The sequence below is a fragment of the Poecilia mexicana genome, unplaced genomic scaffold (assembly GCF_051168715.1).
Source record: "Poecilia mexicana isolate PSO_F unplaced genomic scaffold, ASM5116871v1 scaffold_19, whole genome shotgun sequence".
Lineage (NCBI taxonomy): Eukaryota > Metazoa > Chordata > Actinopteri > Cyprinodontiformes > Poeciliidae > Poecilia > Poecilia mexicana.
The window spans coordinates 3,214,587-3,242,087 of record NW_028263388.1 but is presented as its reverse complement, the minus strand read 5'-3'; the positions used below and the strand labels follow the sequence as shown (position 1 = coordinate 3,242,087).

Sequence of the window (27,501 nt, the reverse complement as noted above, 5' to 3'; positions counted from 1 at the left end):
GCGGGAAGAGCGCTGAGGTGAGCGGATAGCCTGAACAGGGCGGGCGGCTGAGTAGCTGATGCTTACCGTGTAAATGTAGCTTTACCGACGAACCGCACAATAAATTTCATATCCCGGTCAGAAGAAACGGGTGGCGGAGCGCATCGTACATGGCTGGTAGATGAGTTTCTGAGTGTGACCAGTGAAGGTGTCGTAAATATCCCGTATTGCTTCCCCCCGTGTTCGTCCCCCGGTCTAACGGTTCGTCAGTCCGCTGGTCTATTTCCTCCCCTCCATCTTACGTTCGTTCATTCGCCCTTTCCTCCCACTCCAGGCGGCATTTCCCGTATTTTCAAACCCAAAGCGTGACAGGTTAGGTGGCAAGGTGAGTTTAATTAATCTATTAAACTCACTGAAGATGAATACATAAACTAAAAGCTGGATTGTAGACATTTTTTATAAGCATATTTGTGAGCCTGCCTCTTTGTTATTAAATTCAATATAATTTCAGATTTTTCTATAACTTTTCTTCTGGTTAACTTAGAAAGTGAGCTATTATTGTTACAGGTTAGTTTTCTAAACTACAAAAAAGCAACTGTTAGGGATGCTCAAATATGAAAAATTGGACTGATATTGATATCTGATAGTAACACCGGTATTATGCCAGATTTACCAATATTTCATTTTATAATTTTTTTTTATCCGATTACTCGATTAATCGTAAGAATAATCGATAGATTACTCGATTACTAAAATATTCGTTTACAACAGCCCTACAATGACCGTTCTGAAAAATTAAATGATGAAATTGTGATTCACCGTATCAAAGGCCTTTTTCAAATCCAGAAAAACTGCACCAGTAATTTGTCCCTTGTCAAGTGATTGTTTAACCTTTTCAAGCAGCAAACTTACAGCAGTCTCTGTGGAATATTGACGTCTGAAACCAAACTGAAGCGGATGCAGAAGATTGTTACTGTCTAAATGTAGTAGTAATTGTTCCAGAATCATTTTCTCCAGCACTTTTGACATGACCAGAACCAGACTTTTTGGCCTGTAGTTGCTGATTTCATGTGGACTTCCTGATTTAAAAATCGGTTTCACCAAAGCTTTTTTCCATGCATCGGGAAATTGCCCTGTTCTGATGGAAATGTTAACTATGTGAGTTAAAGGTTCTACTAAAATGTTACTGTATTTATTTTAAAAAACATAGCATCTAAATTATACATATCCTTTGTGTGAGAATTACTTAAGCTATTAATGGGTTTTTGAACGTCAGAGTAATGAATTTCCTTAATCTCAAAGAAATCAGAACACTTTTTGGTCGGTTTTGTACCGTGTGTTTCCATTGGAGCTGGCCGAAACTTTGATGCCAAGTCTTTAACTAAAGAGAGGAAAAAAATCATTAAACATTGTTGCTAGCTTAGCAGGATTCGTTATGGTTTTTCCTGCTAAGTTCATATTTATATTTAGTGTGTGCATTGGGATTCAGTAAACTGTTTAGTTGTTTCCAGATCGTCTTACCATTCCCTCCAGTTTCTGATAAGACATCTGTGTAATATTTAGGTTTAGATTTGTACATTTCTTTAACTACTCTGTTCCTCAAACTTTTGAAAAGCAGTCAATCTGTGGTCCTTTTATTTTTAAGAAAAGATTTTAGAGCATAGTCTCTCTTTTTCATTAACAGCCAAATGTCATCCGATACCCAAGGTAGCTGTATTTTTCTTCGTCCCTTCGTATGGGTTTTAAGAAACTTATTCATAGTATTACAAACATTGAGAATACATGCACTGCAGCAATCATTTATCCGATTCTGGCTGGAGACGTCATTCCAATTAACCTTAGCTACGACGGCCTCAAATTTGGGTACATCCTGTCTTGGAATTTGTATTACAGTCTGTACACAGTTAGTGTGTGATTAACAATAGTCACCTCACTGTTGCCAACTTAGCCATTTTGTCACTATGTTTAGCACAAAACACAAATCTGTATTGCCCAAAATTAGAAACTTCAGGTCAGGCTTTTTAAAGATCAGTGATTGGCCAGAAAATTACAATTGTTGCTGGCCGATTTATTCACCCAGAAATTATTGCGATAAATGCCAACATTGTTTGGAGATCTAGGCCTAACTTATAGTTTAGAGAATAGATAAATCGTATGTGATGTTTTATTTTTGCTTATTTTTTTCCTTTAAAAACAGTTTAAGGAAAAGGTGCCCAACTTCCTCAGAACTGAGGACACAGAAATTCTCACTACTCTGCAAAACCTTTCCACAACTGATCAAACTGAACTGTGTGTTCTTTGCCGGATAGCTTCCCATCAACCAGGTTGATGATCTGGCACTTTCTGATCACAACATTCTAACAGCTAGTTATCTGACTGACAAACTAGCTGTGTTCTACACTCTTTTTCAAATGACTGCTAAAAGATAAGGTTAGGTGAGGATACAAGTCAAGACTTGTGATGAAGTAATAACCTACAAGTGTTATGCATCTTTACACACTGGAATACAGGCTCAGAGTGTTGGAGGATAAATAGTAAAGTCTGACGTGGACATGGGTTTTACACCTAAAGCACAACACTGTCTCAACACAAAACTCACAACATTATAACACTGCATAGAAAGAATTGGATGATGTGTTAAAATAGCAGTCAGGTACAAACATCTAACTATTATCTACATAATAAGAAAATACTACCACTACACAGTGATAATGGCACTGGAAGAGGAGAACTAAAAGTGCATTACTTGATTGTTTTTTTTTTTAAGTAAGCAAGAGGCTGGGGTGGGTATGCTGCAGTATTAATTAGTAGAAAGTTCCATGACATATCTGCAGTTCAACTCTTTCTACTGAGATGCCAGAGACAGAGCAGAGTGCCTACAGGCTGCAAAGCTCCCCCTGCAGCCAGTTAGCTCTACCTGGTGGCTTATTGAGAGGAAACTCCTCAATAAGCCAAGATTTCACTTATTAAAGTGAAATCTTTCACTTTAATAAAAACAAACTAATCGGATTTTAAAGTAAAACAGTGTTGAAACAAGCATTTGGAGCAAACAATGTGCAAACAGCATGTCTACTATCTTCTACCCAGAAATCTTGGGCCCCTTGACAAAAAATTTGTTTGGGCCCCCCTGCTGCTGCTTTTACAATTTTTTTGAGTCTATTTGACCCATAAAAAGCATCACAATTTTCAAGGTCTGCATCTGCCTTGTTTTCTTTGGTTCAATACTGATACTAGCACAATATTTACTGCTCATGAATTTAACATTCAACAGTCCACATCCAGTATGCAAGTAGGTTGCTTACATTTATTCTATTAGTTTTAGATTACTGAAATGTTTCCCCATGAGTAACAGTCAAAAGCAATGCGCAAAATATACATGAAGCAATCCAGACTTCTCAAAAATGCTATGGAGTTGAATTTTATTCAAGCTGCAGTATGCAACTTTAATAAAAAATATGTTTTCTCCATATTTGTTTAAGCCGTCACAATGTTGTAGCAGTTTGTTATGAGACAGATAATCTGTGAAAACAATCAATCTCCTCCATCTCCTTCCTGAATTACTATCACTGGTTAAAGTAATGCACCGTTCTGACCAAAACAACCAATCAGAACTAGTAGGACGCTCTTAGCACTGACAATCAACTTCATTCACTCACTGCTAAATGTGCTAATGGTGGAGAAACAACTTATCATTGCAAAAAACCGTTTATCTGCTGTCATTGTAGCTATGCTAACTAAACTGAGCATTCACAGTTTTGTGCTATGCTAGCTGCAGCACGGCACAAATCGAGGTGGAGGAAGGATGAGCAGCACCACATGAGATTGTGATTGACGGCACTAAAACTCTCCTGCCACTGACTGGTTGTTTCTAGCACTGGGAGAAGGCAGAGGAAATAGATTTGTCACAGATTACCTCATAATGTCATAACACAATGACAGTTTTAACAAATATGTGGAAAAAAAAATATTTATATCAAAGTGACATACGGCAGCTTTAATTTCACGCAAGAGAGGACTAGTCAGGAGGGACGTGGGTTAGAGCTGCTGCTGACTGACTCATCTGTTAAGTGGTAAAAAGGTACAAGGGACAAGTTAAATATATGAATATGTTGGTAATTTCTTTCCTTAATTCATTAAATGCTAATGAAATGGAGCCAAACAGTAGTCTGTAGCTAAGCTAATTATGCTAAATGGTTGATAATCTCACACAGTCTACCCACCTCTCTTGGAGAAAAACTGGGTTATAAATTAACACTCTTGCATTTTTCTTTCTCTCCCTCTCTTTTTTTTTTTGAAAACCTGATTTTATAACTTTTCTTAGCAGCATAGTAACTGCCACAATCATTCGTGTCTTCCACTGACTGCAGCTGAACAGCGTCACTCTGAAGCGCTCCGAGCAGGAACGAACCATTTAACGCAGATAGGGGGGTTCAAGGCAAATATGGTTTTATGATCTGGGAGTGGGAACATTACATTTTTATTGCTACAAACAATCTCTGAAAATACAATACGATTAATTTTGTAATTGACAGGGCCCCGATTTTTTATTTTTATTTCTATGAACAAAAAATAAATAATTGAATTGTGGAGGGCCCCCTGTTGGTCAGGGCCCTTAGAAATGTCATCACTTTCCCCCCCTTTACCGCGCCCCTGCTTCTACCCACATGGTATTCACTGCTGAGAAAAAACAAACATCAGCTTTTCAGGGATCCACCGTCATTTCTGCTTATTTTCACCAGACAACTGATTTTCTACTACAATCAAATCCAGCAGATGTTCTAGGACTTGAATCACCAAACTTAAATCATCAATAATACCAGAGGAAACACCCAAACGGCAGTAAAAATGTTACGAGGATTTTTAAAATTGATTATTGAGAACCAATTTAAATATTTTTAACATGAAATGTAAACGGAACAAATATGTCTGGTACAGCTGTTACACTGTGGTGAGAGATGTCCATCGTATTTCCGGTCAAAATAAAATTATTCTAAATCTAAATCTGCCAGGGCTTTGAATACTTTTAGGTTTATCCATATAAGTAAGTCTAATAATCTATTAATATAATAATGATAATAACACAGCAATATCCATCTAAATCTCATCCTAACACCAGCATCTATAGTCCAACAACCCACAGAGTGTGCATCATGGAGCCCCTTAGCCTCAGCATGATTGTGCTGGGTAGTCTGAAGGAGCTGAGTGGAGGAGTCATTGAGGAGGACTGCTCTGTGAGAAACAGCAACTCCAAGGCAGGGCTAGGGCCACTCAGGTGTTTTGAACAGCTGAGTGGTTGTCACAGGAGATTCAAGGATTTCTAAAACATGCGTGAAAGAATGAAGGCAACACAGCAGCTTCTGTTTCTGATGAGTGAACATTATAACACGATGTAAAGCTGGTTGGTGGATGTACTCCATGCTCCCCCAGTGATTCTTTGTGCTTGTGTAGCAACAAACTGCTCACTTGGTGGATCTCACTTCACCTTGCCTTGCCCTTTGACCTCTCACCAACTGTTTTCTTTTTGACAACCATTAACCTGGTAGCAATTCTCTAAGTGGGGTAAACCTGAGCAATTCTTTTCATGACACCGTTCCATACTACAGCAACAAACACTAGCCTGTCTTCACTCCAGTCTGAGCGTTAAAGCACACCTTCCAACTTGCTCCATGCATGATGACAGAATGGTGAAATCAGCAAATGACAGCGGTGGTCAGTGAGAGAAGACCCAGGTCCACATCACATGCTAAGTGACATCTACTCCCAGTTTAAGCTCGATTTATGCTCCAGCTTGGTTTGTGCGTTTCACATGCTTACGGAACATGCCAACATTACATATCTCTTACCTCTGAAACTTTTTAACTAAGTGGACAGTTCCGAGGGAACAAACATGGCACAGGTTTGCAAAAATAATTCAGCCCATTTAAACAATAATACCATCACCACACTCACAGGCTAACAACTGTGTTCTTTACTGCTAAACGTGTTGTGCAGTGTTAACCGTTTGCTCTACTCTGAAGAATCAGAGTATAAATGCTGTAAAAGTTGTGTACCTGTCTGATTCCAAACAAACAAACAAAAAAAAAAGTTTTGGCGATGAATGTACATGTATCAAACATAAACCAAGCTTCACAGCTGGAACAAGGATCGTCAACATCATTCCAACAGGATTTAAGGTGGTGTGTGAAAGGGTGTGAAGCTCTGAGCCAACTTGACCGGATTTATGAAAAGACTTAAAAACCAAGACAAATCGGCAAACAACCTCATTACAGAGACATAAAGAGGCCTTAGGAAGTTTACCAGAAGATGAAAAAGACTGATAATCAGACTGAAAACCTGTCTAAAATAGAAAGACAATGCATCAGAAAGCAGACAACGTGTAGCAGCATCTCCAAGACATGAATTCAGTCACATGACTGAGCCAGTCATGTGACTCCAGCTCTTAAATGGAAGGTGAGGTCTTACCAGTGCAGGCCACTGGACGTGCTTTGCCTTGGTTCCCTGCAGAAGGCCTCCAGCTCCAGCTGTTCCAGCTGCTCCCTCCTTCCTCTTTGCCCAGACCAGCTGGTGCTCCAGGAGAAACAGCTGGAAATCCTCATAGACCTTCACCCACTCCCTCTTCTCCCACTCTTGGTCATCAAATTCCACATACACCTGAAGACAGAACAACTCATGTTAATAACAGCATTCTATGAGAGGAAGGTAATGTTACAGTGTTCAGGGATGATAAAACCGCCACCATATTCAGCAACTAAATATTTGTTCTAGGGCTGCAGCCAGTGATTATTTCAGTAATCAATTATTCTGACAAGTAATCTGATAAAAATTACCACAGTTTGCATTTTTCATTTAATCACTTAAGCATTTTCTATACAATAGTAAAAATACAATAATTAAACAACTTGTTTGAACAAGAAATCATTTTATTGTCTAAAATTCAGTAACAGCATTCCTTTACACAAAGAGTGAATGTGAAGCTAAAAACAAATCCTTTTAATATCAACATGTGAAAAGCTGGACTCTGTGTAGGCCTGACCTGGGGATTATTTAATATTAATGTGAAAGGTGCAAAATAGGATTTTTATTTATTTATTTTTAAATTTTTTAAAGAATTGGAACCAGGTGAATCTAAAACTATAACTTGAGTAATTCTGGGTAGAACATATTAACAGGGTTGCAAGGATTTTCTTTTACTCAAGTGCAAAATGTATCCATTTTGTGCAGTATTACTCAGTATGTTGTTCTTTCAGCAAATGGTGTTTTTTGTCTCTTTATACTCTAGCTAACCATTGATTGAGTTCTGAATTTGATCATTTCTGGCTTCGATTCATGAAAATGATTTCGATTAATCATTTCAGCCCTAATTTGTTCTGGTTTTGCAGTTTTAACACATATAAATGACCCAAAAAAGCACTCAAAAAGCTGGTTTATAGTAAGGCTTTTGTTTTAAAACCAAAAAGTTGACCAAACAAACCTGGTCCTACACTCAAAAAAATGAACTTAGGGGGTTATTACATTAATAAAAGAATATCATGTACTTTTAACACAATAATTTCATGTTTTAAACAAAAACGTGATAAAATCATGTTGAACAAACAAGAAATTCATCAACTTAACGTTTATGAAATTGAATCATGTTGAGATAACACGATTCATTATAGTCAGACTGATCTTGTGCTGGAGGCGACGAGCGAGATCACGGCAGATCCCGCGAGATCATGGGAAATCGCACGAGGCCCCGCGAGATGATTGTTTTTCGTGCCAGGAAAACGCCAGCTGCAGTTTAGAGAATACTAAATTTTCCTGGCAGGATTGTGCACATATCAGTGTTGCTATGTTTGGTTACGTTTCTATGTAAATGATGTACTCATGTCAGTGGCTAACATGTGTTAACATCACATGAAGTGATGGTTAGCTGGTAATTAATCAGCGTTTTTCTAACATTTGCTCCATTTCCTGCTTGCTCCATGCTTGTGTCAAAGCACAACTGAATTGAAGTGGTTATTGCATTTATAAAAAAACAACATGTTTAACAGAATTATTTTATGTTTCAAAGGCAAATATGACAAAATCACGTCAAATAAACATAAAATTCAACAACCTAGCGTTAATAAAATGTATTCAAGTTGAGACAACGTGATTCAATTTAGTCAGACTAATCTCCCGCCGAAGAGGGTCTAGCGAGACCCAGAGATCACGCGAGACACTGGCGAGATTACGGAAGATCACGCGAGATGCTAGCAAAATTATGGAAGATCACACGAGATGCTAGCGAAATTACGGAAGATCACGCGAGATGCTAGCGAGATCACGCGAGATCTTGTGTTTGGGAAAACTTCAAACTGTTCTTTCAAGAGAAGCGGGAAGATTCCTGATTTGGATCTGCTTACTTTGAAAAAGGTAAGATTCAGTCTATTTTCATCTGTCTAAATCAAAATAAAAATCGAAATAAAAAGATGCAAATTAAAATCATCAGACTTTTAAAAAAAACATTTTTTTCTATGTTCGGTCACGTTTCTATATAATTGATGTACTCAAATCATGCTAACATCACATGAAGCAGTGTAAGGGTCACAAAGCTGCTGTCAAGACAAAAAACGGACCCCATAAATGTCACAGTTTTGCTCCTCCTCAGGTTGTTAAAACTCCCTGGAAAAAAGTTGGACTGACGTAAATTCAGCATCTGGTGCCATACAAACTCTGAAGTCTGAGGTTTAGTGGATTTTAAACACTGGGGCCAAACATAAGTCTATTTAAATGTTTTTTTATTATTATTTAATTTCAGTACTGTTATTATGTAGGTAAATGCAGAGTGGACATTGGATACACACACACTTTTGTGGCTTTCTATCGTAATACAGATTCTTCATTTATTAATAATAAAAAGTAATAAATTTGAGTCAGAGGAACCTGCGGAAACCTTTGCTGTTAGAGCTTTAAATGTGCTTGCAATGTCCACATAAATGTCCACCTTCTAACTATGGATTTCTAGTATTTTTTAATGGCTGAAACACTCAGAGGATTGTCCATTATTCCTATTATGGTAGTCCATGAACAGACTTGAGCTTTCCTTTTTTTTAAATGCATATATTCCTCTGCTCTAAAGATGTATTTTGTTATTGTACTTGTTTTTCCATAAATAATTGTAGTTCAAAAACAATTTTTAAGTTTATTGGTTTAATTTTGAAATGTTGAGGTTTTTGTTTTGATTTTTATGTTTTATATTTTTATTGCTTTCTACCATGTTCAAGTCACCACTGTTCTGCACATACATGCTTGCATGTGCCCAGTGATTATATTCAGTTTCAGAACAGCTGAAACACTGGGTGCCTTTAAATCTCAACTTAAAACCCACCTGTTTAGAGTTGCTTATAGCTAAATTAGGCTTAGTGCAGTTTTAATGTCTTCAATGTTTTTAATGTTTTTGGCTTTACTTTTTATCTGTTTCACTGTTTATTAAATGTTGCATGACTCTGTGTTTCTGTTTTTAATTATGTAAAGCCCTTTGAAATGCCTTTCTGATTAAATGTGCTGTACAAATAAAATTTGATTGATTGATTCATGATGCATTCAAGAGACTTGTACTAAAAGTTTGAATGTTCAGATACAACTCTGCTCAGGGTGAATTACATATTTTAATGTTTGAAAATCTGATCTCTTTCAGAACATCACCTGTCTGTTATCCACCTACATAAGCACTGGTGAAGGGGGTCATCGGCCATCAAGTTTTAGATTGCAGTGGCTAATGGTAAGTTTTGCCAGATCTAAAATGACTGAATCTAGTGTTAGAGCGATTATAAGGGTTCAGCTAAACTTGTATTTGGCAAGTCTGTTTTATTTGTCTTTATTTGCGTGGGGATGTGGAACTGTAAGGAGTGTTGTCTCTCTCTGTCTAGTAGATATGAGCTGCTATCAGCCCTATGCTAGCTACAGAATAGTACAGAGCAAGGGGGAAGAAGGATGAGCAGCAACATGAGATTGTGATTGACAGCACTAACACTTTCCTGCCACTGACTGGTTGTTTCTAGCACTGGGAGAAGGCAGAGGAAATAGATTTTTCACAGTATATCCCCCTGTACTGTACCTTTGTTTCAGACATAAATATTTCTTAGGTGACAGCTTCAGTTAGAAGTTTAAATAAAATGTTAAACTTAATTTTAGTCATGGCATAATGAAAGGAGAATAACAATTTTAAAGATCTTTCAAATAGGCTGCAAGCCACTGATCACTTTCGTTGTGACTTCCTTTGAATTTAGCTAAGTTTTCAAGTGTGTGACCCTATAGTATACTGCTGGATTTTTGCGGTTGTTCTCATTGTTTTCTGATCTGCATATTTAGGAAAACACGGCTGAAGTCAGACGAGAGTGGATCCTAAAAGGTCTGTGTGCATACCTGGATGAAGATCCAGAGAAGCTGGAGAAAGAGTACATGGTATGTTAATTTATCTTTGTGTCCACAAAAGAGGTGATTACAGTTGGAGTTAATTGGACTTCCTGTGAATTACCAATAAATTTAAATTAAGAGAAGATCATTAAAACTTCTTTTTTTCACTTGGGTACATTCAATTTTAATTTGACTTTTGAGATGCTTTTAGATTTCTCCCACAGAAAAGGATAATCATTAGTAAGATTGATATAATTACAGTTATTGTTAAGTGGGTTTAAAATGAGGATTTTTAGGTGAGTTAAACTCCACAAAAAGATCTTTGGCCTGTTTTATTTAGCCTTTTTTTCTAACAGCATTGTTTCATATGCAGACAAAAATATTAAGTAACTTTACCTAAGATGTTAGTACTGATCTATTTGGAAATAACTACCACACATAGTCATGACATTTCCTCCATCCAGAAAACAAGACAGGTTCTTCATGTATAAGATGTTTGGTTTGTGTACAGAGTCAGGGCTTTGTACTTGCACATAAATTGGACTGGTTTAGAATGACAGTCTGTGTGGTGGATCCTCAGACTGTCATTTCAATTGAGGAGAACAGGCCATGGAATATGGGGCCTATTTGGGATTCATCCCTTCTCTTCATGTTTTTCCATATGAGACAATATACCGTATTTTCCGCACCACAAGGTTCACCGGATAATAAGACGATTTTTGTGAAAATGTAAGGCCTTTAGGTACACCTTATGGTGCAGAAAATATGGTACCTTTTCTAAATGGGAAATCTTACCACTGGACTCACAATTAACACAGACAGATCTTTGATGGACCTTAGCTGTTGTTGAGTCAGCCAAATAAGTGTAAAGTTATTTTTTTTATTTAATGACATGTGAAATCTCTCCCCCCAAAACCCCACCCTTGTTCCCATCATCAAGGTGCACAAATGGCTATAGCCGAGACTGTCTGTGGAATCTGTTATCCGACCGGAGAGTGCAGAGCCTGGCGATGCCATTGAGGATGTTGGGATTCTCCTGGACGGGGTGGAAGTGATGAACAACTTGGGCAATCTATCTTTACATGTTTTTCCAAAGACCGCAGTCGAAAACTAAATTTTAACTGTTACAGTTTGCAAAGTTGAGCGAATTTACTGACACTTTTTATGTTGTTAAGAATTTGATCTATGCTAAACACAGCCCAGTTTTTTTCTGGAAAAACAAAACTGACCTTTTGTTGTTTATTTCAACTTTCAACTCAGCTGTTTTTTGTGCTGTGTAAAAAGAAAATGGATAACAATTTTGAAAATAAAGTTCATGTTGTACTTTTTCTCATTGTTGAGTGTTCTTTCTTCTTTCAGTGTGGTCTTAAAACACTTAATTTAATAGCACTTCAGAAAATGTCTTTGAATTAACATAATTCAATCATGGAAAGATTTTCCACACGATTATATAGCTTTCTTTCAGCATGAAGCATGTTTGTTCAGCTAACTTAATTTTCATGGGTTGGATCATCTTAATTAAGTAGTGTGAAGTTATCACTGTTAAATAAGTTGGTTTCAACTAAATTTGCATTCATCTTAATCAAGTAAAGTCAATTATTTGGTCCAAAACATTGCAAATTAGTTGGTCTGGTTCTATTAAATTACATTGGGTCCAACTAAAGTAAATAAGTTGAATCAACCACAAAAGTTAAGTTGAGCCAACACATTTGCTTTAAATCGGAGTAACAGAATTACATAGTGCTGAAATAAAGCAAAGTAATCAGGTGGAAAATCTTTCCATGATTTTTTTATGTTAATCCAAAGAGTTATTTCTTTCAGTGTATGTGGAAGAAAAACAGGCTGTTCCACCATTTATAAATGTGTGTGTGTGTGTGCATGCGTGTGGGGTGGGTTTTATAAAAAGATGAAAAGCAGACTGGTTAGCTGGTTATTACATTTTATAAAAAAATTTTAAAACATGCATCAGTTACTCTTGATATTCTAGTTCCCAGATGAAATAAAAATAAATCAGGTTCCAGAATTCCAGACCTGGAATTTCAAAGCATCTTTCAAAGTGATTCTAAATGCTATCATAACTAAACCAGTGGCTGGTAGTTAAAGTTACAAAGCTGAAATCAGAAGAAATAAAGTCAAATTTTGGCTTTTTTTTTTTTTTTGCATCAATTCCTAATGTATAATAGAAAATGCAATTTGATGAAGTCAACATCCACTGCCAGCAGCTAGAAACCTTTTCATGGCATCTTTAAGATAATTCAGTACTGCTGGAGTGCACAGATGTGCGCATGAATCAGCCATCCTTCCCTCGTCTCCTGATTCCATCCTCTTTCTCCTTCATCCCCTCCCCCTCTCCTCTCTTTGCAGGCAGCGTGGAAGACAGAGCGGAAAAGGGATCAACGAGTGCATCTCTCCTTAATCAGCCTCCCGCCCTCTTCCCCTCCCACAATGCCCCGCTGCAGTCAACTGAGTGATCACTCCGAGCCAGAAGGCAGTGAAGGGAAGCAGGCTGGCTCTTTGTTTATGGCTACTGCAGTCTCTCCACACGTCTAAAGCCTTTCCTTTCTTACTGCCTGATGTCATGCTTGCCTCTTCTCCCTCATGGACGCATTTCCTACTTTGTTTCAACCAAATCATTAAAAGTCACTCCAGGACGCTGGGTGGAACTCCTGGAACTCCCCTCCACCTCAGAGAATGGTGGATGACAGATGGAGACAGATCCAGCCGTTTATTCCTCCTGCATTCCACACAACAAAAGTTGCCCTCAATCACCATCCATTTCTGATGAGGCGATTAGTTGGAGCAACTTTTCCCCATTTGCTGTAAACAATGGCTCATTCATTCATGTAGTGATTCAACTAGATTCGCTGACCTTACTCTATAGTTTCATGTCATTTCCGGGGCGCCGAGTATCTTCAGCAGACTGAGCGTCTAAAGCAAAGTTCTATACATAAAGACCTGGGCTGCCAGGAGATTCTCACTGTAGGATACAAAATACTGCTTTCACTGCATTTAAGCAAAACACTGAACATGACCTAATTATTTGTAATTATATGGGACCTATATACTTTGTTTAAATCTAGTTATGATAGGTCAGTGGGCTATAAAAACCATGTTCATCATGTTTTTACTGGAAATCATCCTCAGATCATTTCCCAGTCTGCTCAGTTCTGTCTGTTGTAAGATTTCAAAATGAGCTGTCTAAGCCTCTCGTCATTTTAAATGCAAATAAGCCACTGTTGGCCAAGCCCTCCAAATATATGTTTACACCACACATGTGAAAATGGCTGCAAACAGATGAAAATAGTCCAACCAGCAAGCTTTGACCCCGAGTGAAACCCATAAGCAGAAGTGGAGAGTCCTGGCCAGCAGAGGTTTCTAGATGGTGAATCAACAACTAAACCACGTCTTTCCCAGCAGCCATTGCACAGCGTATAGAGCGGGAAAACCAGCTGACCAGTTCAGCTTGGGTTGCAAATAGGGTTGCCACCAGTCCCTAAAAATACGGAATCGTCCTGTATTTGACTGTTAAATGCTGCATCCTGTATTGAACTGATACGGGATGCAATTTGTACCGAATTCTATAACTGTTCGATAGACATGCCTACCACACACATATCAACACCAAGTGTAACAATAATGACTAAAATATTGTTACACTAAATTCTCATTGCGGGAGCTAAAGGACCCTAGAACGCTATGGACCAACGCTGTTGTCAAGTTTGCCTGGAGACGGACACTACACAGCCCGGTGAGCTGCTATCGACCCGTGTCTTTTTAAAACATCCTCAACCCAATACTCCACCGCCCTTAGAAGTAAAACCTCTCGTAAAGATACAAACGTGACAAGGAAGACGTAAATCCCAGGCTGAATAATGTCAGTGAGGATGAACACAGGCAGTTTAAACAAATGTGTTCGTTCTGGTGCGGTGTGCTGCTGTATGATAGACAGAATGGATCAGGAGAGAAACTCCAGACCCGTCAGAACCTAAAGAACCAGACATCAGTCTCTTCATCCCTCAATCACCTCCTGAGGCTGATATGGAACAGAACATTTTTTTATTAATTATGTTTCTTATTGTGGTTTTAGTAGACTGTTATGGTTTGATTATTAAATAATCAATTATTTGCTTATTTAATGTATAGTCGCATCAGCCAAAATTATACAAATGGTCATTTAAAGAACAAATCATACTAAGAGATTAACCGTAAATACATAAATATTTCCTACTTTAAAAAGGTTTGTTAGGGTTTTCTGTTTGTTTTATTAAGAAATGTTGACATCTATGAATTCAGTGTTCAGTGGTCATTAATGTCAGACATAGACCTGCAGCCCAGGGGTAGAAATTATGCTAAATAAATGTCTTTTGTTAATGCTCAGAGGTGGATTTTTTTAACCTTCACAATTTTACTTTAACAATGAATTAAAATTTATAGTGCTGTGCTTTTAGCTGCTGTATTGAGATATGACCACAATTTCCATCTGCCAGGGACCTGCAACCTGAATCTCTGGGGACAAAAGTGGCTCTTTGGCTCACTTATTATATCAAATGATGAAATATTGCTCTGTTTTTTTTATTTCATTCTTTTTTTAAGTGTCCCAATGGAAAACACTGACTACCCCGGCCCTTGTGGAAAATGTGGTAAATATTTTGATAATATGCTTTACAATACCAGAATTTTCACATAACTTATGCTTTTGGAACCCTGTCTGAGGACACATTTTGATTGTTAAATCAGGTGTTATGATCAGTTACTCAGTACTTGAGCAGTTTACCAAATGCATTTTACACTTGCTTAACTAAACTTGTGTAAGGTATGCTCAGATTGGAGTACAATTTTGGAGTACTCTATGTATGAACGATTGGTCTATGGATTACTTTTTAAAAACAAAAACATTGCCATAAAATATTGTCTATCACTGCAGCAGCCATCCCAACCCATCAGAGTAGGATGACGTACTGTGGTGGCGTCCCTTATTTTCATTTCTGAAAGGTGGCAACCCTAGTTGCAAGATAACGGGGCAGTGCATGCCAACTATGATTTAATAATTTGGAGGCTTTTGAAACAGACACCAAAACATATCAATGTATTGTCATAAAACTGCTAGGTGATGGTATTCAGTTATTTATGTTTTTTGCTTTCTAAAAGCAGTAGAGACCCAAAAGGAAGTACAAAAGGTGCATTAACTGAATTTTGCATAAGTCTCCTTTAAAACAGAAAAACAGTTATCCCTGCTTCTAAAATAGTATCAAATATCGAATATTACAGTTGCAAAAAAAAAAAACATTTTTGCAACTTGAAAAATGTTTTTCAGTTGTTTTTTAGTCCTTAATTTTTGCATATGGATTTGAAATTTTCACCTCTTGCTACCAATCAATTCTAAAGGACAGAGAAATGAGATCACCTAGCTTCTGTAATGCCCTAATGAGATGAGTAACTGTGTGATTTCTCTTGGTTATCTGTTTTGTGGATTTGGTCTTGTACTTTGGGTTTGCCGTTTCCTGGTTAAATAAAGCATGCATACATACATGAACACATTATATATTTTTTAAGTTTTTCAACACATTTCCAATTTTACTAGCCTCATGCAAAAGGGAAAAGTACAGCAGTGCCTAGCAACAGGTGGGGGCAGTTCTGTGCTCATCTATGCTTCATGCAGCCAGAGAAAACTTCAGTCACTCTTATACTTGATCTGATTTCTCATTAAAAGGACAAAAAACCTTCACTGGAAATATTATTTGGAGCATCGTTATATCTGGATACTAGCAACCAATGAATGGAGAGACATTTATGACATCAAACTGAGAATGATGGGAGCTGAAACTAATCAGTCCTTTGAGACAATAAACATTAAATCATCATCCATCAATGATGGTGAAGCTCTAGGAGGAGAGGGGGCTTCCCGGTGAATCTGTTATCTTTTTGCTGTGAGTCATCTGAGACTAAATATCTCTTGTGAAAAATTTTCAAACAGCCCTTAAAGAAAAGAAATCAAAAGAACTACACTGTCTTCTCAGATAAGAATAATACACGAGAACTGGGGAAGATCTGTGGCTGAGTCTGTTACTATAGTAACTGGGAGTTGCAGTGAGAGCAAGCTGTGGATCCGTGTGCCGTTCTAAGGACTTTTTAACCAGTTGATACTAATGAGCTGAGGCTGAAACCGGGTGTGTGTTTTTGTTTAGTTGGCCTGTCTACATAAATGGAACACACACACGCGTCTTTAAGGTTGCCAACTGTTAAAATGAGGAGAAAATTATGAAAGGTAAAACCCAATGTTAAAATGATGGAAGAAATTCAGTCTTAAACAAATCTCATGAATCTGTTTTGTTGTTCAAGATTCATATGGATGTGTTCTGAATATAACTGAAAGGGAACGAGTCTATGAGTCAGTGCATATGAAGAAATACTTTTCAGAAGCCTGACATTTCTGTTTCAAACATCCTTGCTTATCAAAACCACATGTAAAATTATTTTCTGAGATTCTGAAACTGGGGTTTTCATTCTATGTAGAAAAAACACTTGAACTGTTTCACTGTGTGTAATGAATCTCTTTAAAATGAGAGTTACACTTTCTGAACAAAGGGGCAAAAAATATCAAGCTTTTCCAAGTGATTCTAATTTTTTTTTTATGTAGTTGTAATAGGGAACTTGTCCCGTTCTGGCATCAGCATGGGCCAGGGCCAAACACAGTGAGTCCAAAAAGGTCTGGACTTCCAGCACTACTGGAATTGTTGTCAAAAACAGAATAGTTGAAAGGAACACAGAAAAATATCTCAGCTTCATTTGGATTGGTTCACTTTCACACTGCACTAATCAAAGTGGACAAAGTGATACAGTCACAACAGCTGCAGCTCATATGGCCCAATGATGACTGAACGAGAGGGAAAAAACACAAAGCAACAGAAAACTATCCAGCACCGCTTGTTTACAATAAAAACTAACCAGATCCATGCGGACCTGGGGTTCCTGTTTCTAATTTAAGCTGATTGATTTCTCACAAGAAACTGCATGATATGAACAGAAGGGGGGCACTGATGTACCCCACATATTACTCTGTACAGAGGGTTTGTTTCCTTTCTTTGGCATCAGTGAATAGTCTGTTTGTGTTTCCCACTGTAAGCAAACCACACAAGTGTTCACTTGCAAGCAAACTGGGACCCACGTTTTCATATGCACCAGACTTCAAATCAGCTTCTTTCACTCATGTCTAAACAAAGTCTGATGCAGACAAAAATCCTTTCACCCAGCATCAGAGGGCTGGAGACCTTTTTACTTCATTCTACCAAATACTCCCTCAGATTATGTGACTGCATGTACACATATATTTAATGCCATTGAATAAAATAGCTCCACACCATTTGTTTTTTGTCTTAATAGAATCCTGCAGCAGCGCCTGGAGCCCAGTCCCAGTCCGGTGCTGGAAACCATTTAGCAACATAAAAGCCCTGAGGATGTCATAGTGTACTCACTTACATAAAGCATCTGTGGACAGTGAAGTTATGTAGAAAACAGCTGACTATCTGGAAGTGAAAAGTCAGTTTTATGAACTTAAAAATAGAGTTCTGCAAAATCATATATTATGCTCATTTTTATATCACAAAGGCACGGCCACATAATGAAGTTAATGTTATCTGCATTAGCAATAATGCTCTTTGGAACAAATGGAGGGGAATCTGGAACAAGTTCAGACCACTGAATGTCTAACGGGATTATGGGAAAAAAAGGGATTGCTGTAAAGTTAACGACAACGCCAGCGATTGTCTGCTGTCGCTGCTGCAGGTCAACAACTAAAAGCCAGATAGGAACTTTTTAAAGGGGCAGTATCATGTAAAAGATTTTTTTTTTTAGCTTTACATCCTGTTACAATGTTATTCCCTCATCAAAACCATACCTGGATTGTTGCCAAGATTCTTTCATCAAAGTTTGAGAAATTCTTTAATCTCCATGGCAATCATTCAGCTGTTCAAAATGCTTGGTTGGACCTAGCCCCGCCTTCCAGACGTAGCTCCTCCTCAGAGCTGCAGTTTCCAAACTTTAAAACCTCCGCTTCATAGAGCAACTTCCCCATTCGGCTCCTTCAGACTAGCCAGCAGCAATTAGCAAACACTTGGTGGAACTGCTGAGCTCTTTACAGGACCAACTTCTCAGTGGATTACTGGTAAAGGGTTAATAGAGGAGCCATGTTGAGATGACTTCCTGAAGACGGAGTTTAACAAAGAGCAGGAATTTTTAAAGAGACAGAGGCTCGAATTTAAACCGTTAGATTAAGAAGTAAAATCTCTTAATTCAGATTTCATATATGAATATACATTTTTACAGTTACACTTTCTTGTCCTACAAATGGCACTATGTGCCTGGAAAACACATAATACTTACCCTTTAAAAATCATTTGAATAATGAACTAAACTTGATGCACTAACTAGGATTAACTGGAATTTATGGAGGATTAAACCAAAATAACGTTTCTTGTAAAGAGCCTTGAGACGGCATTTGTTTTGAATTGGTGATAAATAAACCAGGAACATCTGCACATCAGATGCCCTCAAAAATTATCATTCTCTGTGCATTTTACAGTCAGGCATGAAGCCACATACCTAAAGCTGTTTAAATATTACAAATTGGGATAAAAGTCAGGGTGATAATCATCATAAGCAATATACTATGAGGAATTTTAGATTTATAAATTTAAGCAATATATTGCCACATTTACCAACTGTAACATTAATAAGCTGTGTGTATATCGTCATTTAAATGTGGTTTTAGTGGTGCAGTGGAGTATAATCTGCCCATCACCATCAGATGAGGAGCTGATTTCTGGCTGGCTGCACCAGAGGTTCCTGGGAGCCAATGAGCATGAAGCATGAGAGCAGCCAACCAGAGTGGAGAGAGCAGCCAAATCTGCCTCTTAAATACTGCAGCAGAGAAAACTGGAGCTTTACAGAATACAGAGTAGGAAAAACGGAGGCTGCGAGTCTTACTGCTGCTGCTACAACCATGCAGCGTCTTTCTGAAGACAAAGACACAAACAGGTGTTAATCACATCTTGATGTCAGGATTATTGAATGCCATATTTATTTTTTTAAATGCAGATCCAATAATCACTCAAGCCTGCATGATTCCTTAGCAGTTTAATCATTGTAGTATGTTGGTGTTTCAATAAAACTAATCTTACTTTGATTCAGCTGTGATGAAACAGTGCTTTAAACCCTCCAAGCCCCCTCTGGTAATGAGGTTTCAAGCAGCTTCCTGGCTCTTTTCCCACAGCCTGAGACTCAGCTTTGTTTTAAGTAATGCAGACAGTCATTGAAAAAACACAAGTAGATTTCTCTGGGCAGGAATGATGTACAAGCAGTTCAAATAATATTGTTTTAAAAATGAGAAATGTCAAAAGATAACTGGATATAAAGACAGACGTGCGCTAAACCTAGAGTTTAACTGAAGCACAATAGAATGGTTTAAAACAACAGTGAGAACCATGTCAGATCAACCCTATCATGTATATTAGTATATGATGTATTAAGAAGATGAACATCGACTAAGTAGGCACATCTGTCTAAACAGATCTGTTGTATTAGCACCCATTAATTTATTTAGCATCCTGGTGAACCCAGACAGGGCCTGAAGGAAGCAAGATGTTGCTTGACTCAGAGGGAAAATTATCAGGCTGCAGTTTCTAAACACCAACTGCACAAAGAAGATTCTAAGAACCAAAAATGGCAATATTGATTTAAATGTAGATTTAATATATACAGATCTAAATCAGGATTCTGAGGATAAATAACCAGCTGAGTCTAAAGTCTGAATAATCACTGTTAATTTTGACAGAAAAATTTTATTTATGGTATTTTTAGTCTTTGTAGTTACAATTTAGACATCAGAATTGCTTTACTTCTAGTCAACCAGTTGTAATAAAATTTAGTCAACTAGTCTAATTGACAAAATTATATGAAAATGTAACTACTTTATGAATTCACTTTAATTAACATTATTCATGTTTTAACCAGTTATGGCTGAACTTTATTGTCTGAATATGCAATAGATACAAAAACAGTTCCAATTTTTTCAAACGTCTTTATTTTTCTGACTTTATTTTCAAATATAGCAAGATATTTAAAATAGTTTGCCTGCTTTGCCTGAAAATGGTATGAATCATCCATAACAAACTGCATATTGATTAAATGTTTGGAGAGGCTGGTGAAGGATCACATCATCTCAAAACTCCCTCCTCTTTTGATCCATTGCAACCGCTGCACAGAGGATGCCGCTTCCTCCAACCTGCACTAGAGCCAGGAGGGGAAGAATACTCGTGTGAATGCTGTTTCTGGACTTCAGCTCAGCATGTGTCACTGGCTGCTGGATTTCCTCACAGACAGACCCCAGTCTGAGAGGGTTGGTAAAAATGCTTCAAGGGTTATCTGTCTCAGTACTGACTTCCCCAGGGCTGTATACTGAGCCCCCTGCTCTTGGGTTCAGTACGAACCACGTCATGAAGTATGCAGACAATACTACAGTGGTGGGTCTCATCAGGGACAATAAACTGGCCTACGAAGAGGAGGTGAAACATCTGGTGTACTGGTGTGATGCAAACCATCTAATCCTGAATGTCAACAAAACAAAAGAAATTGTTGTTGATTTAAAAAAAATATATATGTTAAGTCACACACCCCTCCTCATCAATGACGCTGCAGTGGAGCAGATCAGGAACATTAGAATACTGGGGATACAGATCACTGACACTTTGACATGGTCCCTCCAAACTCTGGTCTGGTGAAGGAAGCTTAGCAATGTCTGCACTTTTTATGTCTGATGAGAAGAGCAAACCTCCCCCCTCCCATCCTCACCACTTTCTACAGAGGGACAATAGAGAACAAACTGACCAGCAGCACCTCTGTCTGGTTTGAAGCATGTAACACTAACTAACAACACATAGAGAGAATGATGACAGCTGAGAGAATCATTGGGACAGTTTCTTTCCATCCTTGACATCCTAGACCCCTTGCACCCTCAGCATGATTTGTTCTCCCTGCTGCCCTCTAGAAAAAGATTCAACAGCTTCAAATGCAGAACAACCAGATTCCACAACAGCTTCATGCCATAAGACTACTCAACCGTCATAAATTTAATCTTTTATTGTATATATTCATATTGAACTTTTATTATTACTGGAGCCTTGCAACAAAATTTCTTTCAATATGTAAATTTTTAAATGTACAATTGAATGACAAAAATCAGTCTATGTCTGTCTATATTGCAAACTTTATAAAAAATGATTATTGTAAATCAGAAATAATCATCATCAGGACTCCGAAACACTGACGTTAGTGTCCTTAGTTTGTCTAATTTGATGGCATGCTGAAGACCTCAAGCTTTAACGTCCTGAGGTGTTGCTTTAATATTTCCACATCATGTTCTTTCCTCACCATGTCATTTCACAATCATTCACAGCTTTATTCACCATGTTTGTCTACACAAACAAGGAATTTAACTAGGTCTCAATGAAGGCAAAGTCAATATAAATATATCATACATAAAAAGAATTGTTGTTTCTGTAAATACACATGTACAGTGTTTTCACAAAACAGAAAGACATCAGGGTGCTCTGCCTGCTCAGTGTTCATCAGAAGAACAGCCTGTTGGGAAACACCATCTCTATGGTGGATCGTTTGTACAAACAGTGCTCTGCAACACCGACCTCTCTGAACCTGTCCATACTGCAATCACCACTGTATACCATTGGATATACAGTAGTAATCCTTTGTAAGATGCAGCTTATGTAAAACAGTAGGACTGGTGTTAAAAGATAGCAAGCAACTGGTTATAGACTCTCTCCATAGAAGTGTTACATGACTGGTGGAAACATTTATCCAGGATTCTGGTAATTAAAGCTTGGTCCATAGTTAGAACTCAACAGTAATTGTTTGTATTTATAAAACGGTTTGGTTTTGCCAGCACATTTACCTGCAGTCTGATTTCTCATCTGCAAAGATGCAGATCAGCATCTGTTTATGTTATTGGGAGCATTTACCAGGATAGGGAAATTAATGCCCTGGTTTCAGTTAACTATAGAACTTTATAATGTGTTATAATTTATTTATGCGTTAAGTGTGAAAATGTGAACTTGTGTGTAAATGATTAAATATGCAGACGTGTCAGCAGAACTGAATGCAGTGCATAGTGATGTGTGAGCTGCGTAGGAGTGCAGCAGCCTGCCGGTTAATGACCAGGTTGGAACATCTGACGGCAGCAGTGGAAGCATGTCGGACTCTCCTCTGTGTAAACTTCAGAGATGATCGTTACTGCAGATGCCCAACCTTTACAATCTGAAGCCAGAGAATGTCTCTGATGGAATGAGACATCCTTATAAGGTGAGATGGAAAAAAAAGCTGAACATGTGTTGTGTTGCTATGGCAACAGGCTTTCAATTCTCATTCTAACAAATAATCTGATTAAAATTGGTAGATGTCCAACAATGTTGTCACTAGAGGTGCACCATCCAATGTTAATGTCTGTATCAGTGACAATGTGACCGATCCATAAGGGCAGATCTATTCAGTCTAATTCTATGCTTTGTGCTCTGAGTGATGTCATGCACTGTCAAATAGGCAAGTGTTAGAAGAAGAATAGAAGTCCTAGTTACAGCATACAAATGCCAAACTTTAAACTTGTTGAATCGTTCTGGGGTTCTGTTCCTTTTCTTGCCATCCCTTCAGTTTCACCTCTTCTTCATGCTTATTGACTCAACAAAAAGTCAAGAGGTCAGAACAAAGATAGGTAGAAATATGAGAGGAGAAACAGGGTCTGAAATAATGAAACAGGTTAGCGTAAAGAAAAAAGGAAAGGCCTGTAAAAAATTTTATTGAAATGTAAAGTAAATATTTGTATTTTTAGGAAGCAGCTTTTTAACATTACATTTTTGGATGTAATGCAGGCATCCATAAATGCAGTGCAAAACACAAAAGCACTAACTAGGGCCGGGGCATGGAACAAACTGAGCATAGCCAAATGGAGGAGAGGCAAGAGAATTAAAATGACTGAAGTAATGTGAGAAAATCACTTCATGTATAAAAAACAGAAAAATAATTAAAGTGACTCATAACTGAATGTTTTCTTTTAGCAGTGAGAGAGAAGAGCTTCTCATTCAACTATGAGCAGAAAGACGTTCAAATCTACAAAATCAAAGAAAGCTGTGAAATAAAAATGCTTGCAAGTTAAAGTTTGGCATTTTTATGGTTTTAACTAGGATGCACAATTGCCTATTTTGACTTTTCTTTTCATCCTGCTCAAATTATTTAGCCAGTAAGAGAATAATCTAGGCCAGGTTTGAAGAGTCTAGGTGTTGTAGTTTTCTAACTGGAGCAGTTCTAGTGTGGTCCAGATGCTTAAAAAGTGCTGAAATCGCCCCTTACTGAAGTTTCACAAATCAAATAAAGGTTTCACAAATCACAAACTTAGTTTTAAATATTCTACTATGAGCTGAGAATAATCTAGTCCAAGGTTGAAGACTCTAGGTCAGGGGTTACCAACTCCAGTCCTTGAGGGCTACCATCCTGCAACTTTTAGATGCGTCTCTGCTCAAACACACCTGGATCAAATAAACTGCTAGTTTCCAGCCTATTGCAGAGAGGAATGAATGCTGGTGAGGGAATTCAGACATTTTGGAGCAGAGGTGAATCTAAAAGTTGCAGGATGGTAGCCCTTGAGGACTGGAGTTGGTTACCCCTGGTCTAGGTGTTGTAGTTTTTTAATTAGAGCAGAGGGAAAATGCTAAAGGTAGTGAAGAATTAGGTGGAATTGCCCTTTAGCCACTTCCCGATGCTGAAGCTGCAATCAGAAACCAACTTCAGCCTCATGACAAACTGTTGGACACTTTAAACATTCTCCTCTAGCATATTCACGATAGCAAGATATCCATTTGGAGATGAACATGCAACCTCACTGGCTGCAACAAGAGCTCAAAACAGAAACCACATGGTCAAGTCTGACTGAACAGAAACCAGCAATCTACTTTATTCTGCTGACCATGAGCTGCCCTCTGCAACCACCAACTACCAGTGGGCCTTGACTGAGAAAGTAATGACGTCCATTGAACCGTTTGAAGAGTTTACAAGGAAGGTGAACACAGCTACAGCCTCTACCGCTATCAGAAGTGAAAAACGTGGATCAGTGAATCCATAGTTATGACTAAAGTCTGTAGTAGTTGTGCTGGTCTGGGAGCAGAGACGATAGGTGACAGATGTGAGCTGAATCATTTAGGATTTAAATCTGTATCCATGGCAACAGCTTTCCTAAACAGGTCTGTGTATTTCTATCAGCTGCATGATTTCACATTGGTGCACTCTGCACCACATCCAAGCTGAGATGATCATGATGCAAAGGTGGAACCAAAGCAGAAGAAGCCACTGCTGTTGCACACATAATGAAATGCAACCAAACCCATTTCACAGCTCTGGAATACCTGTAAAGGGAAAGGCAATCCAGCCCAGATCACCATCAACACACTCAACGCTGTGCACACTGCGGTGACCAACAGAGAGCAGCTTCATGGACTTCAGCTATGAGAGTTTTCAGCCGCAGAACAAACAGATCAAAAGCAAAAACAGTTCCTCAGAGATTAAATTAATATTTATTAATGTGTGTCAGATGCACAATGCTTAAGCCTCAATTGAGTTTTAATTTAATAGATTATAATAAAATGATTTAAGTTATTAATGCTTGGCTATTATACTCATATACATGCACATACATATATAGAATTTATATCTACTGTCTTTACAGCACAGAGTGAAATATGCAAATCAATACAATTACACCAGTAAATTGTTTGAAAAATGTCCTGTGTGAGTTCCATCTGCCTGTTTGGCAGGAGTAATTCAAAGGTTTTCACAAATTTTATACTATTTACATATTTAATTTTTCCCCATAACTTCGTTTCAGAAGAGAAGAGCATAATATGGAAAGGTGGTGGTTTTTATGCCAGGGTTTCCCCCAGAAAACTTGCTAAGTCCGGTGGTCGGGGCGTCTAATCGGTCCTCCGTGTTTTGTGTTAAAAGATGTTAAGTTGACAGGAAATGTAAAAGTATTACTGTGTAATTATGTTACGGGAAAAGATCTCGAGTGAAATGCTATTTAAACCCACAACTAGTCTAAAAACAATAAATTTGCAATTCTGTTTAATCCAAATTAAGTCAGCAGCTCCATCAGGCTCCCAAGAGCTTCAGGGGCCCCATAAACGCTAATATTTTAAAACAGACCACAGATACATAAATGTAACACTTGTTTATTGAGATGATCAATGCTGTTAAATTTGATTCAATTGTTTAGGCATACATAAATTTAATTATTTTAAATTGTTCAACATTTAAATACAAGATTTTAAGGAGCTGGCAAATTTACTTTGTAAAACTTCAAAGAACAATATTCATAGTTAGATTGTTTTGTTACCATAGCAAGAATCTGATGCTGTGAGTTTAATCTTTGAATTTACAAATCCAATTTAGAAAAATGTGATTATAACATTACTTTTAGGCTGGCCAATTAAACTACTCCCTTCACCCATATTTCTCTAAATCTAACACAGAAGCTGTTAGAGGTGCTGATATTTTTAGGAACAAAAGGGGCCCCTAAGTCAGATTCTCCTTCAGGCCTCATACAGCCTTGGACCGGCCCTGCATGATGAGGTAATCTGCTGCACTACGCAGAAATGCGCAACAAATGGGAGATTTAATTCAATGCTGCTAATGTGGCTTTAGTAGCTCTTCCATTTCGTGTCTGTTGAGTTTTTAATAAGCGTCACAGAGACTATTCTGGTTGGTCGAGTTTATGGGACGAGTTTCTCAGATCTCCGTGCGGCCGCGCGCATTAACTCTAAGTAGACAACGCATTTGATATGGTTTGATGCATCGTGTAACCGGAAAAATAATACTAAAAATAATATAAAATCTGCGTGATGCGTGACTCCAAGGAGAGCGCGAAAGCTCCTCACCGGGCTGAACCTGCATGATGAGGTTAGCGCTGCTCGTTATCCACAAACTCTCCAGCCAACCGGAACCACAGACATGAACTTTACAGGGAAAACGGACACAGAGCCACACGCTAGGCAGCGTGTTGAGATGTAAACGCCCCATATAATTGTTCGTTCACAAAGATAAATCATTCTCACCGTTCCACAACGCACCTCTGAATTCGCTACAAGTTATTCCTGTGGTTCAGATTGAGCTGCGCAACCAGAGCTAACGCGGCGGGTTTTAAACTCTTACCTAGAGTTCTCCAAAGGATCATAATTCCTCACAGTAAGTTGATGTAAATATACATACAGGTCAGCCTGAGTCCAGTTTGAGTGAAAGGGGGCGCGCGCGATCCCGCTGAGGTAAAGCAGCGGCAGCGCGCGAGGCAAAGCGTAGAGGCGCCAGCTGTGTGATTGGTCCGCGCGCTGTCGGGTTTAAATGCATAAACTATAAACCTATCTACTACAAACCTATCCTTAAGGATAAATCTGCTCTGCTAGTGAAATCCTAAGAGCAAAAGAGGCATGCTTGCAGCCTGGCTTTAAAAAAAAAAAGATTTTTTTTTTTTTCCCCCCCCTTTCCTGGAAACGTAAACAAGCAACGCTTAGCCTGGCGGCGGGGCTAGTAAAGCATGGCGGGCCGCCAGGCTTATAATACACTGGGGGAAACCCTGTTATGCCATAAGGCATATTAAATGCAACAGCTTCTGATATCATCCATCACACAGTTTAAGTAAGTCAATGCACTGCATAGAGTTGCAGCCACAGCAGATACTCCCCCTGGATCCAGTCAATGAACCCTGTTCTTTATGAGGCAGTATCATGTGTTTTTAGTCACATATTTGAATTTTATAGCATAATCAAGTTACTATGTTAATTTCAGTTGTTGTAAAAGTGCTGTATACATCAAATACAATTTTTTACTTCACAATTTAACACATTTTAAATTGGGCCTCTGTCTCTTTAAAGATACCTGCTCTTTCTGGAACTCTGTTGTCAGGAAGTCATTACAACATGGCTTCTCTATTAACCCTTTGACAACATTTTTACTGGAGTCACACATAGAAGTAGCTCCTATAAATAATGAGCTACATCTGATGCAAAGTTCCACCAGGTGTTTGCAAATTTCTGCTGG

The 27,501-nt window shown here is 38.2% G+C and overlaps 1 protein-coding gene and 1 long non-coding RNA gene across 2 annotated transcripts in view; one reads left to right on the top strand and one right to left on the bottom strand.

Annotated features, from left to right (window-relative positions):
• The window catches only part of jmjd1cb (jumonji domain containing 1Cb), a 190,180-nt gene that overhangs the window by 106,731 nt on the left and 55,948 nt on the right, over nucleotides 1-27,501 (bottom strand). The window contains exon 2 of the mRNA XM_088001097.1: nucleotides 6,442-6,630. Coding sequence (XP_087857223.1) covers nucleotides 6,442-6,630 — 189 coding nt within the window. The remainder of the gene's footprint in view (nucleotides 1-6,441; nucleotides 6,631-27,501) is intronic.
• Nucleotides 9,535-11,687, top strand: LOC148153566 (uncharacterized). Its single transcript, XR_015761537.1, has 3 exons — nucleotides 9,535-9,724; nucleotides 10,315-10,407; nucleotides 11,300-11,687. It is a non-coding gene; the product is annotated as an uncharacterized LOC148153566 (long non-coding RNA).